This window comes from Bos grunniens, chromosome 14 (assembly GCF_055505025.1).
Source record: "Bos grunniens cultivar Pamir isolate PY7600 chromosome 14, Bosgru_T2T1.0, whole genome shotgun sequence".
Lineage (NCBI taxonomy): Eukaryota > Metazoa > Chordata > Mammalia > Artiodactyla > Bovidae > Bos > Bos grunniens.
In genome coordinates, this window is record NC_141178.1 from 15,024,778 (window position 1) to 15,043,830 (window position 19,053).

Consider the following 19,053-nt stretch of genomic DNA (forward strand, 5'->3'; position numbering starts at 1 on the left):
CACTTTAAAATATGGTAGGAAATATAAATACTTAAAATACAGTAGAAGCTACAAGTTTTTGCTGTATAAAGAATCATTCAACATGGTCTAGACTCTTGAGTAGCTCATTTCTACTATGGGATGTTTAGGTGTGTGAATATAACAGTATCATAAGGGCTACAAACAGAAATATTGAGGGAGAAGCAGGAGTACATAGGGGAATGAGTCTGGAACTCTGCCTTGGTGGTATTCAGACACCTTTACAGAAAAAGGGCCAGCTGAATTGATCACTGAAGGAAAATGCCCAGGCATTTTCTTGGTCCTCCTTTAAGGAGAGTGAATCAACTTTTTTGCTCAGATAAGACTATGAGATGATACAAGTGTTATACCAAAAAGGGTCCTTATGTCAGTTAAGCCTGGGAATGCTTAGTCAAACATGTTTCTTAGCTATGTTGCTTCTCAGAGCTATCAATAAACTAATGCGCTTTGTGATTCCTCAAAGCAGGGACATAGTGCTCAATGTTTCATGACTGTATTTGCCCATGGGATCTTTTGCCCCTTACAAGGTTTCTTCGGCCTGGTATTCTGTAGAAAACACCCTAAGAACATGGCTCTAGTGTTTCCTTTGGTGCTTAGCTGATACTTTGTTGGTTTTTTTTTTTAACTTTTAAATTTAAAAATTGGTTTACTTACCATATAGTGTTAGTTTCAGATGTACAGCAAAGTAATTCAGATTAATAGTAATTCAGATTTTTTTGTTGTTCGTTTTGCAGATTCTATTCTATGTTACTTCAAGATACTGGATATAATTCCCTGTGCTATATAATAAATTACTTGGTGCATATCTATTTTAAATGTAGTAGTTTATATCTGTTAATCTCATATCCCTAATTTGTCCCTCCCTCCCTCTATTCTGGTATCCATCAGCTTGTTTTCTATGTCTGTGAATCTGTTTCTGTTTTGTATATGTATATTCAGTTTTGTATTACTTTTTACATTCCATACAGGAATGATATCATACAGTACGTGTCTTTCTCTGTTTGATTTATTTTGCTGCGTGTAATAGTCTCTAGGTCCACCTGTGTTGGTACAGATGGCAGTATTTCAGTCTTTTTTATGAGTGAGTGATATTCCACTACACACACCCCCCACATTTTCTTAAGCCAGCGGTCTGTTGGTGAGCACCTGGGTTGCTTCCATATGTTAGTTACTGTAAATAGTGCTGCTGTGAACACTGGCATGTATCTTTTCAGATTAGTGCTTTTGTTTTCTCTGGATATATACTTAGGAGTGGTGTTGCTGAATCATATGGTAGTTCTATCTTTAGTTTTTTAGATAACCTCCATGCTGTTTTCCATGGTGGGTACAGCAATTTTACGTTTCCACCAACAGTGTATGATAATTTCCCTTTCTCCACATCCTCCCCAATATTTGTTATTTGTAAACTTTTTGATGACAGCTATTCTGACCTGTGTGTGACTTTGATTTGCATTTCTCTAATAATTAGTGATTCCTTTCCTCTTTTCTTCTTGCTGAGCCTGGCTAAAGATTTATTCATTTTATTTATTTATAAAAAACAAAACAAAATAACAGCTCTCTGTTAATTTAGGAGAACTATTGTGGTCTTGAAGGGGTATTTTTATGTGGGAGTGTCCCTGTGTAGACTGTGTTTGATCCAGTGTCTTTGGCATGAGGGCTGATTTTGATGTAGACACCAGCCACATCTTTCCTCAGGGTGTGCTGGCCCCTGTCACCTTGATAGGGAGCGTGGTTGGTGCTGGAGGGTGTAAAACCTGTGCCATGTGTGAGGTGGAACTTTCTCTGCCCTGTAGCTATCCCTGGCCTGTCAGGGGTGGGGTGTGCTCCCCATTTGCTATGGCAGAAGTCCCAAGGGCTGGGCTTAAGTGGTCTGTTCCCTTTCAGTGTGTGTTTTGCCCAAAGGACAGGAGTACTGAGGCTTCTGTGCTTACAGAGATCTGATGTACCGCCCGTGTAGGCGTGTGCAGCACCACTCAGACACAACCCAAGTTGTATTCCTCCCCTTGTTGCAATCTCTAGTGTAAGGGCATCTAGTGCTGTGTGATCTAGGGTGAGGCTGTGTGTGGTGTGGGCAGGGGTGGAGCAGTCACTAGGCTGGAGCTGGGGTTTGGAGCACCTTGGCTGGAGGAACTGAAGGGGCTGTACTGCTGTCAGCGATCTGGGCTGCCTCTGTAGTGCAGACTGAGTTAGCACCTACACTGGAGCTGCTGCCCCACACCTACCCCAGACCCCCCGCCCCAGAGCCTCCTGTGTGTCCCTGGACTGAGTCTTCTCCCAGGGCCTGTCTGCTCCAGATCCAATGCCAAGATGTGGTGTGGAGTGGGCAGAGCTGGGGTGTTGCCCCACTTGGATTCTGCAGCACGGTGAGGTGGCAGCCACGGTGCAGGGCTCTCTCTACCCTGTTCGTTGGTAAGCCAGCACCTGCACACTCTTTGTGAGTGGAGTCAAGACTTCTCCAGCCCTTCTCCAGTTCCTGCGGTTCTCCCTGAAGCCAAGAGGGCTTGTCTCCTCCATGTAGGACTCTTAAGACTGAGCTGCTCAACTGTGGCTCAACCTAATCCAGCCCCAGGTCAAGGGTCTGCCTGTGCAGACCCTTCTTTCTTTCAGATCCTAAGGGTGGAAGTCCTGACCCTATGTCCTTTTTCCATTCTACCCAGGTATGTGGAAGTCTTCCCTACAGCTTCTGCTGTAGAGTTCTGCCAGTCTCCAGTTAGTTTTCTGTGAGAACTGTTCCACATGTAGATGTGTTTGTAGGGGAGGTGAGCTCCACGTCCTTCTATTCTGTCATCTTGCTCTGACCTTGTATGACTATCTGATGCTCTGTTTTAAAAATATTTTCTTCATGTCAAGAAAGAAATCAACCATTCCTTACCCCCTGGCCCCAGAGTTTTAATCAAGAATGGATAATAAATAATTCAAATGTCTTTATCTTATTTACCTTATGACAAAATGTGCTGTCTAGCTTGTTTTGGCTTTTATAACAAAAATACCATAGACTGGGTGGCTTATACACAACCAACAGTTATTTCTTACAGTTTTGCGGGCTGGAAAGTCCAAGATCATGGTGCCAGCATATTCAGTGTCTGGTGAGCACCCACTTCCTAGACAGTGTTTTTTCACTATAACCTCATGTGATGGAAGGAGTGATGGATCTTTCTGGAGCCTCTTTTCTAAGTGTACTAATCCCTCTAAGGTGGGCTATATCCTCATGACCCAATCACTTGCCAAAGGCCCCACTTCCTAAAACCACCACCATGCAGGTTAGAATTCCAACATATAAATTTTGCAGGGACATAAGCATTCAGTCTATAGCATGTGCTATGAGTTATGTCTTCAGTTCTATTCTAATAGGAGGATGTTTGGGCTCTTGAGAGTAATGAGAGATTGGCATAGTTTAACAGAGTTAATAATAGAAACGGCATAGTTCTTACTGAGAAGACAGCGATCTTGGGTTAGATGATCTTTAAATACTTTCCAGTCCAGTTAATCAAAACTGTTTCCCATTTAGACTTAAACTAAAAACAACATTTAATTAGTAAAATGGACAGAACATTTCATTGGTTAAGGTTACCATCTTCATTTATAAAATGATTTTTATGTTACTTCATATCTTTATCATTATTATTTTTATTAAATGAATTATCTATTGTAACATTTTTGTTATTCCAAGGTAGGTTTTCATCTTACTTAATCAGAAGTATGTCTTTCTTATAGAGATTGTAAAGATTCAAGGAGAAAATAAGAAGACAAATTAAGATGATGAAATGACTGAACATTAGCAGAAAATTGTAACTTACATAGAAGCACAAGATCAGAAAGGAAAAAAGGGAACAAGTACATGTTTTGATGTTTAGGTTACAAAATATCTAAAAATAACAAAACTAGTATTTATACAATACTTCTAGATGACAAAATCTTGTGTAAAAATTTTTAGATATCTTGAGTTCTCTTTTATATTCATTTTACAGGCAGTACCTCCTTATATCTTTAATTTCCTTTATATTTTTTTTGTCTTAGAAATAAGCCAAAACCTTCATATATGCTGTGGATGTTACAAAAAAAAAAATCACTCGGTTTTGTTCCACTAAGCACTTTGACCATCTTCTTTCTGTCTCACACTTGTGGAGCTGGCTGGGTCCTCTGTTTTGGAAGAAGGCACAGCTCTCTGATGCTGTCTTACAGCATCTCTGATGATATCTGTTACAGTCTCCTTACTAAGATCTTTTAGTTAATAGGTTGGTTGAGTTTTGCTCATGTGGAGTCTGTCATCAATATGGACTAGAATGCAAGAATTTGATTTTTCCTTCTCTTTTTCTGCCATTTCAACTGAATTATGAAAATTAGAAATGAAATTTAGCCCTACTTTCTCTCTCTTGATCAAGATTTTCTTTTGCTTTCCTTTTTTAACCTGTGGGAGTTGGAACTATTTCAGTGTTTCCTTTTTGTGAAATTATGGTGTAAATGAATCCTTTTGCTTTTATATTCTTAATGGCAGTATAAATGCCTGAGATCAATTTACTCTTGTTGTTAGTGACAGTAGAAAAGTCTGAGATGAATTTACTGTTCAAGTGCTAAATCTAAAAAAATAAAATCAATAAACTCAATTGTAATTTTTGTAAGAAAGTTATTTCAAACTGATTTTTGAAACAAACAAAATTTGTTGTTTAATCACTAAGTCGTGTTTGATTATGTGACCCCATGGACTGTAGCTTGCCAGGCTTCTCTGTCCATGGGATTTTCCAGGCAAGGATACTGGAGTGGGTTGCTGTTTCCTCCAGGGGATCTTTCTGACTCAGGGATTGAACCTGCATCTCTGGCATTAACAACCGAATTCTTTACTACTGATCCACCAGGGAAGCAAATAAACAGAATAGATGCTCTTTTAACCTTCCTAATAAGGAAGTTTAAAAAAACACTCTCATAAAAACAAAAAGACAATAGCTTCAAAAGCTCCCAGTCCTCATAATCACTTCCACCTATTTTTTCAGGAAACATTCCAAGACTTCACTGTGTTGTGAATAATTTTTACTTTAGTCAATGTCTCCATGACCCTGTGGAAATCTACCTGTTCCTCAGTAAGGATACATAATTTTCCTTTTGTAGGATATTTAACATCACAAGGTGACATCCACTTTCAACAGTTGATTTGAACTTTGCAAATTTTGAAGTACTTGGAAACAAAGTGTACCTTGTATCTTCTATAAAGAGCTAGTCAAAAGTGACTAGCGTTAAGGGAGTTTGACTGACGTATGGCAATCAGGTGGGAAATATCAAACCTACTTGTTTAAACCTTGCACTTATTTTATGTAGATAAAAGACAATATTCAACCTACTTCAAATCATATCACTTCACACCACATACACAAGAAATTTAGTAGAATTTGAAAAGCTGATTTGAAACTTAGTTTCCATATTCATTTTATATTTTGGGATTACTCTCTTGCAAGCGTAGAGAGCAGCAGGCTTTGTTTTCATACATGTCATAAACCAGAGTCATGAAAGCATGGTTTTTGAATGAACTTTTTCCCTTGAAGAGAAATCTGGAAGCTTAGATTCTTATTTTGATATTTTATATTAAAAGTTTTATTAGGATACATTCACAAACCATATAATTTACTTTTTAACACATACAGGTTTTTTTTTAGTATATTCAAAGATTTTGCAAGCACCATCACTGTCCAATTTTAGAACATATTTATCATCCTGATAAGAAATCCCCAAATCAGCATTCACTCCCCATTTCCCTCTCCTTTCCAACAGCACAAGACAACCTAAAATTTACTTCCTACCTCTATGAATTTGCCTTTTCTGAACATTTCTTGCAAATGGAATTTTATGATACAGTAAGTCTCCTACGTGTAAACAAGTTTCGTCCTGAGAGCACATTTATAAGTCTAACTTGTTTATAAGTCCAACAAAGTTAGTCTAGGTACCTAACTAAATAAGTTGATAAACAGTACGTAATAGATTTTATAACACTTTTCACACAGATAACACATAAAAAACAAATACAAAAAATAAAGAAAGCATTTTTAATCTTATAGTACAGTACCTTGAAAATTACAGTAGCATGGTATAACAGCTGGCATACAGAGGCTGGCATCCAGGGAACAGTTACTGACCAGAGGAGGAAGAAGAGATGGAAGATGGTGGAGCTGAAAGAATCATCAGCAATAGGAGACAGGGCAAGCTGCAAGTTCACTCACATCCTGGGCTTGAAATAAAGATACTGTACTACACAGTAAAGTACTCAAAAGCACACCACTTACAGAGAACGCAGGCAGGCAACAATGTACGCCAGACACGTGAACTAACTTACGTGACTAGACATGCAAACACGTGTTCGCGTCTTTGAAAGTTTGCCGCTAGAAGGTTCATACTAGGGGACTAACTGTCTGTGGTGTGGTGTGATTGGCTTTTTTCACTTAGGATAGTGTTTTCAAGGTTCATTCATGTTGTAGCACACTTTAGAGCAATTGTTTTTTATTGCTGAATAGTATTTCATGGTATAGATATAGTGTATTGGAATATCCCCTCATCAGCTGATGGACGTTAGGTTTGTTTCCATCTTTGGCCTCTTCTGAATAATACTGTAAACATTTGTGTGCTCATTTTTGTGTGAACACATATTTTCATTTCTTTTGAGTTTATACCTAGTAGTAGAACTGTGGGTTGTATGGTAACTAAATGTTTAACTTTTTGAGGAACTGTCAAATTGACTATGCCGTTTTATATTCATACCAGCTATGTACAAGGGCTCAGAGTCTTCCACATTATTGCCAGCATTTCTTTTTACCTTTCTTTTTGTTCATAGCATTCTATGCAAAGTGGCACCTTGTTGTAGTTCTGACCTGCATTTCCCTTATAGCTGGTGGTGCACTGCGTCTTTTCACATGCTTTTTATACATTTGTGTATCTTATTTGTTGAACTGTCTATTCAAATTCTTCATGCATTTTTAAATTGGGTAGTTTTTTATTATTGAGTTTTAAAGAGTGATTAATGTATTTTAGACACAAGTGCCTTCTCAGATATTTGATTCATAAAAGTTTTTCTCCCATTCTGTGGTTTGTTTTCTTCACTTTTTGGTGGTGCCACTTGAAGTACAAAAGTTTAATGTTTTGATGATTCAATTTATCTCTTTTTTCTTTTGTTGCTTATGACTTCAGTGTTGTATCTAAGAAATAATTTCCTTACCTGAGATTGTGAAGTTTTATAGTTTTAGCTCTTACATTTGGGTCTATGATTCCTTCATATTTTGTGTGATATAGGGGTGCAATTTCATTATTTTTCACGCAGGTGTCTGGTTGGCCCCAGCACCATTTGTGAAAATACTTTTCATCCCCACTGAATTATTTCAACCCTCTTGTTGAAAATGAATTGATCATTCTTATAAAGTTTATTTCTCAATTCTCAATTCTATTTTATGGTGCACCATCTCTATCTTTATACCAGTACTATCCTTTTAATTACTATAGATTTGTAGTGTGTTTTTAAATGTGAAAGTGTGAATCCACCAATTTTGTTCTACTTTTTCAACTTGTGCTGGTTATTTTGAGTCCCTCGTTTTTCCATATGAATTTTGGAATCAACTTGTAAATTTCGTCGAAAAAGGCAGCTAGAATTTTGATAGGGATTGCACTGAATCTGTAAATAAACTGGGGGACTATTGTCATCTTAAGAGGGCTTCCCTGGTGGCTCGGTCAGTAAAGAATCTGCCTGCAGTGCAGGAGATGCAGATTCAATCCCTCCTTCAGGAAGGTCCCCTGGAGGAGGCCATGGCAAACCACTCCAGTATTCCTGCCTGGAGAATCCCAGGGACTGAGGAGCCTGACAGGCTACATTCCGTAGGGTCGAAAAGATTTGTACACAACTGAAGCGACTGAGCACAACACGCACAAACCATCTTAAGAATGTGAAGCCTTCCAATCCATAAACATAGGGCACTTTTCATTTGGATCTTCTTTATCTCAATGTTTTGCAGTTTTCATTGTGCAAATCTCACACATCTTTTGTTAAATTTATTTGTAGTATTTTGTTCCTTTTGTTGCTAATGAAAAAGCGATTGTTCATTTTCAGATTGCTCATTGCTGTGCTGTGCTGTGCTTAGTCACACAGTCATGTCCAACTCTTTTCGACCCCATGGACTGTAGCACACCAGGCTCCTCTGTCCATGGGATTCTCCAGGCAAGAATACTGGGGTGGGTTGCCATGCCTTCCTCCAGGGGATCTTCCCAACCCAGAGATCAAACTCAGGTGTCCCTCATTTCTACTGTATTGCTACTATATTGTATTGTTTATCACTACTGGACAATTGATTTTTGTATATTGATCCTGCAACCTTGCTGTACTTGCTCATTAGTTCTAGTAGTTTTTGTGTGTGTGATTCCTTATGATTTTCTATATATTTGACCATCTGTGAACAGTTTTACTTCTTTTCTCCAATCTAGATTTCTTTTATTTCTTTTTCTTGTCTGATTTTTCTAGCTAGAACCTCTAGTCCAATGTTGAATAGAAGTGGTCAGAGCAGACATCTTAGTCTTGTTTTTTGATCTCAGGGGGAAAGTATTTCCTTCTCTACACTAACTAAGATGTTTGCTATGGGTGGTAGCTCAGATGGTAAAGCGTCTGCCTACAATGTGGGAGACCTGGGTTCAATCCCTGGGTCAGGAAGATCTCCTGGAGAAGGAAATGGCAACCCACTCCAGTATTCTTGCCTGGAAAATCCCATGGACTGAGGAACCTGGTAGGCTACAGTCACATGGGGTCGCAAAGAGTCGGACATGACTGAGCGACTTCACTTTAATAGATAGCTTTTATTGAGTTGAGGAAGTTCCCTTCCATTTTTAGTTTGTTGAGTGTTTTTATTATGAAAGAGGATTAGATTTTGTCCAAGGCTTAGTCAGCATCTATTGAGATGATCCTGTGATTTTTATCTTTTATTACATTATTATAATGTGCTACATTGATTGACTTTTTGATATTGCATTCCTGAATAAATTCCTCTTGGTCATGGTGTTTTCATATGTTGCTGTATCAGTTTATTTTAGTTTCTTTCTTTTTTGCATTTATACTTATCTAAGCGATTTTGGATTGCAGTTTTCTTTCCTAGCAGTGTCTATGTCTGGTTTTGTTAGTAGTAGTAGTGGCCTTGTAGAATGAGTTGGGAAGCGTTCCCTTCCCTTGTATCTTTTGAAGACTTGACGAGGGATTGGTGTTAATCTTTAAATGTTCTTATTTTGATTTTTTTTTACAGCTTCCTTTGTCATTTGCATTTTGTTATTGTTAAATTGCACACGGGGTTTGTAAACGGGGTCAGGAAGCTGATGTTTATGCTGATCCTCTCCTGTAGGACAATTGACAGTGACAATGCAGAACTTCAACTAAACTGTTGAGTCTTCTGTCTCCTTCTACTGAACAGTGCTGAATACTCCACCACCAGAGCACATGTTTAATTACAGAAATAAATTGAAGCATTTTATATCTTGAATTCAGTACCACAGTTGGAAAATGCCATTTTCCTCAGTAGAGCTATGGGTGTATGCCCAGTTCACTGTACCTGGATTAAGAACTCTTACCTGCAACTTATTAGTGCCAATTTGTTTGGAAACATTATTTAAAAGAGCCTATTAAGAAGTGTTACACTGACCTCCTTTCGAGTCAGAGAGCCTGAGAACAAGGAGAGTTTGTTGGATCCTAGACATCACGTAAGGTACTATGAATAATAAATAATAAATATTTAGATTGTCTTCCTACATGTTTCAAAATACTTTCGGTCATTAATCACTCTACCAAGTCAGTGGGGAAAATTAACACTGAAGAAATAATAATAATAACAACTAATGTTTACTAAGTAATTCCTATGTGCCAAGCACTTGTAAATCCTTTACATATGCTATCTCTTTTATTCCTCATAGCAATCTTATGAGGTCAGTGCTAATATTATTCTCCACGTTTCAGATGTGGAAGCTCAGAAACAGAGAGATGATCCAAGTTGCTTGGTGTCAGGCAGGCAGAGAGTTGGCAGAACCAGGATCTGACCTGAGTTATGTAACTTCATGCTGCTGCTGCTAAGTCCCTTCAGTCATGTCCGACTCTGGGCAACCCCATAGATGGCAGCTCACCAGGCTCCGCCGTCCCTGGGATTCTCCAGGCAAGAACACTGGAGTCAGAGTGGGTCAGGCATATTCTGAAACAGGGATTCAGATTCAGGCTTTGTTTTATAAGTTTTAGATTTAAAAGTCATTTGTCTCTCTCTTATGAAGGATAAAATTTCCAGCCAACACTTAAGAAATGTCTATAAAGAATGTGCTTAGATTGTCCTAAGGACTTGAGCTCACACAGTCTCTCTCTGCAAGATTAATGTAATAGATAAATTAGTATGGTAAATATTTAACATTTATCGAGTGCTTACTATATTCTAGGGTAAGTAATATGTTTGTATAAATTAAGTAAATTTGCAAAATAACTGTGAAGTGGATATTATAATTACCATCTTCAATCACAGATGAAGCCACTGAAGCAAAGATGTATAACTTGGGTGGGTGCGTACTCAGTTGCTTCAGTCGTGTCTGACTCTTTGTGACCCTAGGGACCATCACCCACCAAGCTCTTCTATCCTTGGGATTCTCCAAGTGAGAATACTGGAGTGGGTTGCCATGCCCTCCTCCAGGGGATCTACCTGACCCAGGAATCCAACCTGGGTCTCCTGCATTTCAGGCAGATTCTTTACCCACTGAGCCACCAGGGAAGTCTGATGTGTAACTTGCCCAAGGCCAATTAGTAATAAGTGGCACAGTCCAGATTTGAATCCAGAATCTCGATTCTTAATCACTTTGCCATGCAGTTTCTCTAAGTCAGTAAGTCATCACCTAATACATGGTCACAAGAATATAGTCACACCAAGAAAGCAGTGGTAAGACTGCATCATCGTGTTTGTGCACGTGAAGACTGAAGTCACTTCTCCAGGAGAGAAGTGTGTTTTGGCTAAAAAGAGGAGAAACACTTTTCTCTGAATATAAGACCACCTGAAGCAAGTATGGAAATATTAAAAAAAATTTTAATTTGGATAAGAAGGCTCTTAGCTTGTGCTTCCACAGAAGACAGGAATAGACTGACGGGATATGGGGAGCACTCAGGAGCCTTTTCCTTGTAGTGGTGACATCACCGGACCTGGGTTTATTTGGCACTTTTCCTTATGGAAACACAAACATTTCTTCCGACATTGTTCTGTGGTTTTCCTGCAGAGCGTTCTACCCTTACGCAGGGCATTCTACCCTTATGCAGGGCTACACTGCAGACCTCTGTGTTCGGGTGGGAAGACGGCAGCACTTGAGCCAGACCAGAGAGCCAGGTGCATCTACGCCAGTTTGTGGGTCCTCTGGTCTGTAGCTGTGATAGAGTTTTATCTCCTCGAACACATGTCTTCACCTCTTGGTCTTGAAGACACTGAGTTTGAAGCAATTTGCAACTTTGTAAAGGATTATTCAAATTATCAAAATACATTTTATAGAATGTTTTCAATGAAATTATTATTAAACTGAATTCTCTAAGTTATTTTTATAAAAAAAAATTACCTTCACATCAAAAGCAAGTAAACCAATATTGCCCACCCTTTCCGTTCCTCACATGCAAACAAAGACCAGTGAAAATCAAATGTCAAATACAAGGGCTTTTAAAAAATACGTTTGGTCCATTTCCACTATCAAGGTAACCTGGTGACTTCTTTTCTCAAGTCCTCACACAGGTATTCAGGAATACCAGAAGGGTGTGCCAAAGATCCCAACAGCTTGTATTACGGTGGAGGACGCAGAGATGATGTCAAGAATGGCTTCTCGCGGGAACAGAATTGTCGTTCAGCTGAAGATGGGGGCAAAGAGCTATCCAGATGCTGATTCCTTCAACACAGTGGCAGAGATCACTGGGAGCAAGTATCCGGAGCAGGTGAGTGAAGACAAAGGAAAGGGATGGACTGTCTGGGAACAGGATGTTGCAGTCAAGTTTCAGTTTTTAGAAACAGTTTAGGAAAGAGAGCACGAATCTGCAGAGCTGATCCTCATAGACTCATTAAAGGCAGACACTTCATACACACACATGCACACACACACTCACACACACACACACACACACACACACACTCACACACAAGGCTTCCCTGGTGGTTCAAATGGTAAAGAATCTACCTGCAATGCAAGAGACCCAGGTTCAATCCCTGGGTGGGGAAGATCTCCTGGAGAAGGAAATGGCAACCCACTCCAGTATTCTTGCCTGGGAAATCCCACGCACCAAGGAGCCTGGAGGGCTACAGTCCATGGGGTTGCAAAGAACAACTGAGCAACTAACACACACACACACACACACACACACACACACATATTTTCCCTATTAAAAGTTTACTACATTGAATGAACAAGGGCAGGACTAACCGAAGGCCAAAACATGACCCGCTGTGTGGAAGTTCACCTCTGAATAGCTGAGGGCAGTAATTGTCTATTTGTGTCAAATTTCTTCCATTTGGAACCAGCTTGGCATTTGAGATCATGCCAATGGTTGATAGTAGGCTTATTGTGTGACTTGTCTTCATCTTTTCAAAGCTCCGTGAAGTAGGTCTATTTTCTCCATTTTACAGTTGAGGAAAAATAATCTGGAAGGAAACTCACTTGCCTAAGGTCCATACAGCTAGTAAATGGCTGAGAAGGGACTCAAACCAGGACCTTATGAATATTAAACCAAACTGTAGACCACAGTTTACATGAACTCTTTAGAGGTTTTTTTTAAATCAAATAGTCCTAGATACATATTCAAACTCTATACTAGCTGAAGATTAAATACCTTCAGCGAGTTACTTATCCTCTAAGTCTAAGAGAATTTATCTACAAAGAAGGGGAAGAACAGGATCAGTGTGAGGACTAGATTAGATAATGCACATCCGATAGCCTCCTGATTCAGTGTTTGTCGTGTCACAGGCACCCACTGAATGTCATGTTTTCTTCCTATGACATTAAATGTACAAAAAAATGGCTTTTATAAGGTTTCTGGTATGAATCTTATTTATTAGTAGGTATTGGAATTCTGAAAATAGCCCCTAAAATAAAGCTGTTCAGGAAGTTTAGACTTGTATTTCATTTAAGGAGATCAGCGGGATGAGAGAACAAGTGCACAGTGATGGAGAAACTTCTGCAAGCGTCCTAGCTTGGGGCCTCTCTCAGACTTAAGGGCTGTGCTGCAGTACAGATGTGGTTTAAGTTCAGAACCCTTTTCTCTCTTCCTAAATGAACTGCTCCCAGGGCTGGGGCATGCATCAACCCTGGGGTTATAAGCCACAGATATAGTGGAAAAGCAAGATCTCAGTAGGACCAGGGGAGTCAGACAGCCTTAGCGAAATTATAGTTTTAAGTGTTGAGAAAAGAAACAAGTCCCTTGTCTCTTCAGGAAACAGAGGCAAAAAAAGAGCTAAGAGTCCAGGTTCCAGGAACTGAGTAGTCAAGACCCCTTGGAGTGTAATCCTTACTGTCAGTACTTCCAGGACGAAATGTTGCTTTGTTAAGGTTGTTAGTCCAGGTGGGAGGGGTTTAGGATTATATTTTTATCAGCTGTCCAGATGCGCACACTGGTAGCCTAAGAACAGGGGGCAAGGTGAGAGTGAGTTATCGGAACCGTAGTCTGAAATGGCCAGTGGGTGTCAGGGTCTGTGGCTAAAACATTAAAACAGAGGCATTCTCGGGCAGCAGCAGCTGGAAGGTTGAGGTGGTGCTGGCTCAGAGCTTCCCAGGAGCCAAGGCACCTTCCCGCTGCGCACGGTCAGTCTACTCCTCAGCCCTGCAGGACTGTTTTTTCAATCAGTTTTACTGAGGTATAGTTCACATAAAATAAGCTTACCAAATTAAAGTGTACAATTCCATGAGTGTTGAAAAATGCACCCAGTAATATAACCCCAAGCATAATAGAGAATATTTTCCTCACCCCGAATGTTCCCTTGGGCCCCTCACAGTCCATCTCCTCCTCAACTCCCCTGTCTCCGAGGGACCATGGTCTGCTTCCTGACACTATAGCTCTTTCTTCTCTAGAAATTCATGGAGATAGCATCATGCACGTGGAGTCTTTCGCACTGGCTTCATTCACTCAGCATAATGCTTTTGAGACTTATCCGTGTTGTATCGCTGCTCACTCCTTTATTCTGCTGAGTAATATTTCATTGTGAGGCTAGACCTCAATGTATTTATCCATTCACCGAGGATGATGGACATTCTGGTGGTTTCTGGGTTTTGACTGTTATGAATAAAGCTTTTGTGAACATTCTTGCATAAATCTTCTCCTGGCCATGTGTTTTCCTTCTTTATAAACAACAACAAGTGCCTAGGAGTGGAATTGCAAGGCTTGCCTGAATCTTAGCATCCTAATCTCTGTAAAGATGCTTCAGTCTGTATTCTATGGGGTAGCACCTTCTCCAGGTGTGTGATGGACAATTGCAGAGAGGTCCTAGGAATCAGGATTTCACCTCAATCGTAGTGTTGCATCGCATTCCAAGAGTCAGTTGTAAATATTTTGTTACCTAGATGTAAAGGATGGAAGATTAGCAAAAGGTCTCCCACAGAGAAGTCACAGTATTACCTTCCCAGAAGGAATGTGGGCGAGTGCTGTGCAGTGACATCCACTTGGCTGTGTTGGGGGGAGTCTGCCTTACAGTCTGCCTGGAACCACAGAGGGGTCTAGGCTGTGAAGGGAAGCCGGAATCATGTGTTTTCCCCCTAGGGGTTAGGCAACTTAATGAACATAAGCACAGTACATCCCTTACAAAGCCTCCTCGGGGAACCCTCCCCTCATTCCACCACTTGATGCCATTGTTAGACTATCATCTCCCACCAGAGCTTGTCGCAGATGCCATGAGCCTTCTGTTTACTTTCTTTTTTTCCCTAACGCCTATCCCAGAATTTGGCAGGCAGTGGCTTCTCCACACATATTTTATTTCAGTGAAATGAGGAGAGAAATAATAAAAACAGAAGAAAATGAATGGACGATTTTCTTAATCTCTATTCTCTTTAAATCCAGAAGTTTTCCTGCCTATTTAGAACATTGGTTGTCCATGGGCATATTGGACATCACCCCTAAATGCATTTCTATGTGGCTAAACTCAAGTTCATCAACTCCCTCACACCTGACACCTCATCTTAATTTCTTGTCTCTATTAAAGGAACCCTAGTTACTTATGAGCACAGTTCAGAGACTTCAAGTTATTTTTCCTTCTTCCTCTCTATCACTGTCCTACAGTTAAGAGCCATATCCCATTCAGTCTGCTTTCAACCTATTTTTTTTTAATCTATTCCTACTTTGTCTTTATGTTGTTATTGTTCTAATTCAGGCCCTTGAAATTTCCCTCCTGACTTTCTTTTCTTCTGTTTGTGCATTTTTTCTGCTTCTGCATTTTTGCAATGCAGTTCAGTTATCTTTTAAAATGCCAGTCTCAAAGTGGAGTTTCCAAGCTGTCAGGGGTCCTGTCCCCTAAAAGATAAAAGTTATGATAAAGGTAAATGCTGGGACTTTGATGGCACTCCATTGGTTAAGGCTGCACCTTCCCATGCAGGAGGAGCAGGTACTATCCCTGGTTGGGGAGGGATGCCTCGCAATCAAAAAACCAAAATATAAAACAGAAGCAATATTGTCATAAATTCAATACACATTTGGAATTGAACTGGGGTCTCCTGCATTGCAGGTGGATTCTTTACCAACTGAGCTATCAGGGAAGCTCCCCCCAAACAAATAAAAGTAAAATAAAGGTATATGCTGGAGTGAGTGATTGGAGGTGAGGAAGACAGAGGAAAAGAGAGCACGTTGGGAAAAGTTTAGGGGAGTTAAGTAGGAGGCAGTTATGGTTAAATTAAATTAAACTATTCATAAATGAGTGAAAAATTAGAATGAAGAAAGGGGAAAAAGAGATGCATGGTAGAGATCCCGTACCACCTAGACCCATTCTTTCCCTGGCTAGTGAGGGAGTTCAGCTCTCCTAAACTCTGGCAAACTTTTCTAACATCATTTAACTTTATTTTTTATTTTAATTTTAATAAAATTTTTATTTAAATTAGTATGTTGACAATGACATAAATATTGGTCTTGATAGTTTATGTTGACCTACTTATCCCTGACATATCCCTGATACCTTGCTTCTTATTAACGACCGGGAAGCAATGCTAAATAGTGCTGAGCAAACCAGTTGCAGTGGGTATTACTGCTAAAAATGAAGAGGATGTGTTTTGAAACTGCCATTATTCTGCCTGCAGCCAAGCATCGTGGGTGACCTGAAAGTGGTCTAACACCCAGGCAGTGGCCGATACTCTTCGGCGCTGACACCCACATTATATCTCATACATGCACAGCACCTTGATGAAAGGAAAGCATTTAACACATAAAGAATCCTTCTGATTTGGCCCAAGATCTATGGACAACATGTGAATTTTGGCTCTGGAAAAGTGTATATGTGATTAATGAAGCATTAGTTTCAAAACCCTGTTACATAGTTCAGACATAAGCCTTGACTGAATTAACCACAGGCTTTAAAAAATGCCAATTATACACATACTTTATTGGGTTCCAATATATGAAAAGGCAGAATAAGGGTATTATAGACGCAAATCCTACCTGCTTCCTAAAAACCCCGCAAGACGGCTCCTCCAGGCCTGAAATCCTCTCTCCACTCTTCCCTCTTCTGAAACTGCTCCTCTGTGGTTTGGGCGTGTTGTGCAGGGTTCAGCAGACCTGAACACTTTGAGGGGGTGCATTTCACTGGCGAAAAGCAGGTTGGCTGGAAGCTCTGACATTAGGCCATTTTTTTAAATATTACTTTTTATTGAAATATAGTTGTTTTACAGTGTTGTGTTAGTTTCTACTGTACAACAAAGTATATCATTATATATATAATTTCTTTTTATGAATTTCCTTTCCATTTCAGTTCAATTCAGTCACTCAGTCGTCTCTGACTCTTTGTGACCCCATGGACTGCAGCACGCCAGGCTTCCCTGTCCATCACCAACTCCCAGAGCTTGCTCAAACTCATGTCCATTGAGTCAGTGATGCCATCAAACTGTCTCATCCTCTGTCGTCCCCTTTTCCTCCCACTTTCAATCTTTCCCAGCATCAGGCTCTTTTCCAATGAGTAACTTCTTCGCATCAGATAGCCACAGTATTGGAGTTTCAGCTTCAGCATCAGTCCTTCCAATGAATATTCAGGGTTGATTTCCTTTAGGATTGACTAGTTGGATCTCCTTGCAGTGCAAGGGACTCTCAAGAGTCTTCTCCAATACCACAGTTCAAAACCATCAATTCTTCAGCTCTCAGCTTTCTTTATAGCCATACATCCATACATGACTACGGGAAAAACCATAGCTTTGACTAGACGGACCTTTGTTGGTAAAGTAATGTCTCTGCTTTTTAATATGCTGTCTAGTTTGGTCATAGCTTTTTTCCCAAGGAGCAAGCGTCTTTTAATTTCATGGCTGCAGTCACCATCTGCAGTAATTTTGGAGTCCCTCCCCCAAAATAAAGTGTCTTTATTTTTTGGAACTCAAAAAAAATAAGGTCTCTCACTGTTTCCATTGTTTCCCCATCTATTTGCCATGAAGTTTCCCCATTTACATGCCATAAATGAAAATGCCTTTCCATTAATTGAGTAGAATTTCCTGTGCTACACAGTAGGTTCCTCATGAGTTATCTATTTTAAATATAGTAGTATATACATGTCAATCCCAATCTCCTAATTCATCCCGCCCTCCCCCAACTTGGCATTTACAAGTCTGTGTCTCTATTTCTGCTCTTCAAATAAGCCTATCTGTATCATCCTTCTAAATTCTGCATATACATGGTATTATCTGATATTTGTTTTTCTCTTTCTGACTTACTTCAGTCTGTATGAAGTCTCTAGGTCCATCTGTGTCTCTGCGACTGGCACAATTTTATTGCTTTTTATGGCTGAGTCCATTGTATATTTGTACCACATCTTCTTTACCTATTTCTCTATTGATAGACACTTATGTTGCTTCCATATCATAGCTATTGTATTAATAAATAGTGCTGCAGTGAACACTGGGGTGCATGGATCTTTTGGAATTGTGATTTTCTCCCAGTGTATGCCCAGGAGTGGGATTGCTGGGTCATATGGTAGTTCTATTTATAGTTTTTTTTTAAAGAATCTCAATACTGTTCTCCATAGTGGCTGTACCAATTTACATTCCCACCAACCATGTAGGAGGGTTCCCCTTTATCCACATCTTCTCCAGCATAAATTTTTTGGAAATTTTTTGATGATGGCCATTCTGACTGGTGTGAGATGATACCTCATGGTAGTTTTGTTTTGCATTTCTCTAATAATTAGTGATGTTGAACATTTCTTTCATATGTTTTTTGGCCATCTGTGTGACATTAGGCCTTCGAACTCCTTTCTGTCAGACAGCTTTACCCCCGGGAAATCATTGTGTTTGTGGGGCCCATCCGTGGTTGAAAATGAATCTGAAAGGGTGGGCATGAGAGCTCCTTGACTTCTGAGCTGATCCTCCCTGGTCCTAAAATAGCCATGTTATTCTACTCCCATTTATTAAAGAGCTAATGTGCATTGGAAAATTCATAGGAAACTTATTGCTATTCATGAATAGGTTTTATTTTTCAGTAAGTAGAGGGTATCACACCTATTAGAAGAGTCTTACACGAGTGAGACAGACAGGTAAGGCTCCTAGCAGTCAGCAGCCATTCCCTGATCTGCAGATGGGGAAACTGAATCTGAGGGACTTTGTCCACGGAGACACAACAAACGTGTGATAGGTCACATCTGGAAGGTGACCACAGGTTTCCCGACTCCCATTCCTTTCTACCTCAAAGATACTCCATTGTGCCAGGGTGCATTGTAGCTGGACAGATAGTGTGTGAATCTGTGGGATTTTGTTGATTCATGATTCAAGTCATGCTATGCCTGCTAAGTCATTATTGGTGTCTTTTTCTCATGCTTTTTCTTCTGATATCACTCTCCTGGGCATGAACAACTCTCAGATATACTG

General features: G+C 39.9%; 1 protein-coding gene across 10 annotated transcripts in view; it reads left to right on the forward strand.

Moving 5' to 3' along the window:
• The window catches only part of CPQ (carboxypeptidase Q), a 577,075-nt gene that overhangs the window by 268,914 nt on the left and 289,108 nt on the right, over positions 1–19,053 (forward strand). For all 10 annotated transcript variants that reach the window (XM_086336023.1, XM_086336027.1, XM_086336025.1 and 7 more), the window contains exon 4: positions 11,752–11,959. In XM_086336023.1, the coding sequence (XP_086192149.1) occupies positions 11,752–11,959 (208 nt within the window). The remainder of the gene's footprint in view (positions 1–11,751; positions 11,960–19,053) is intronic.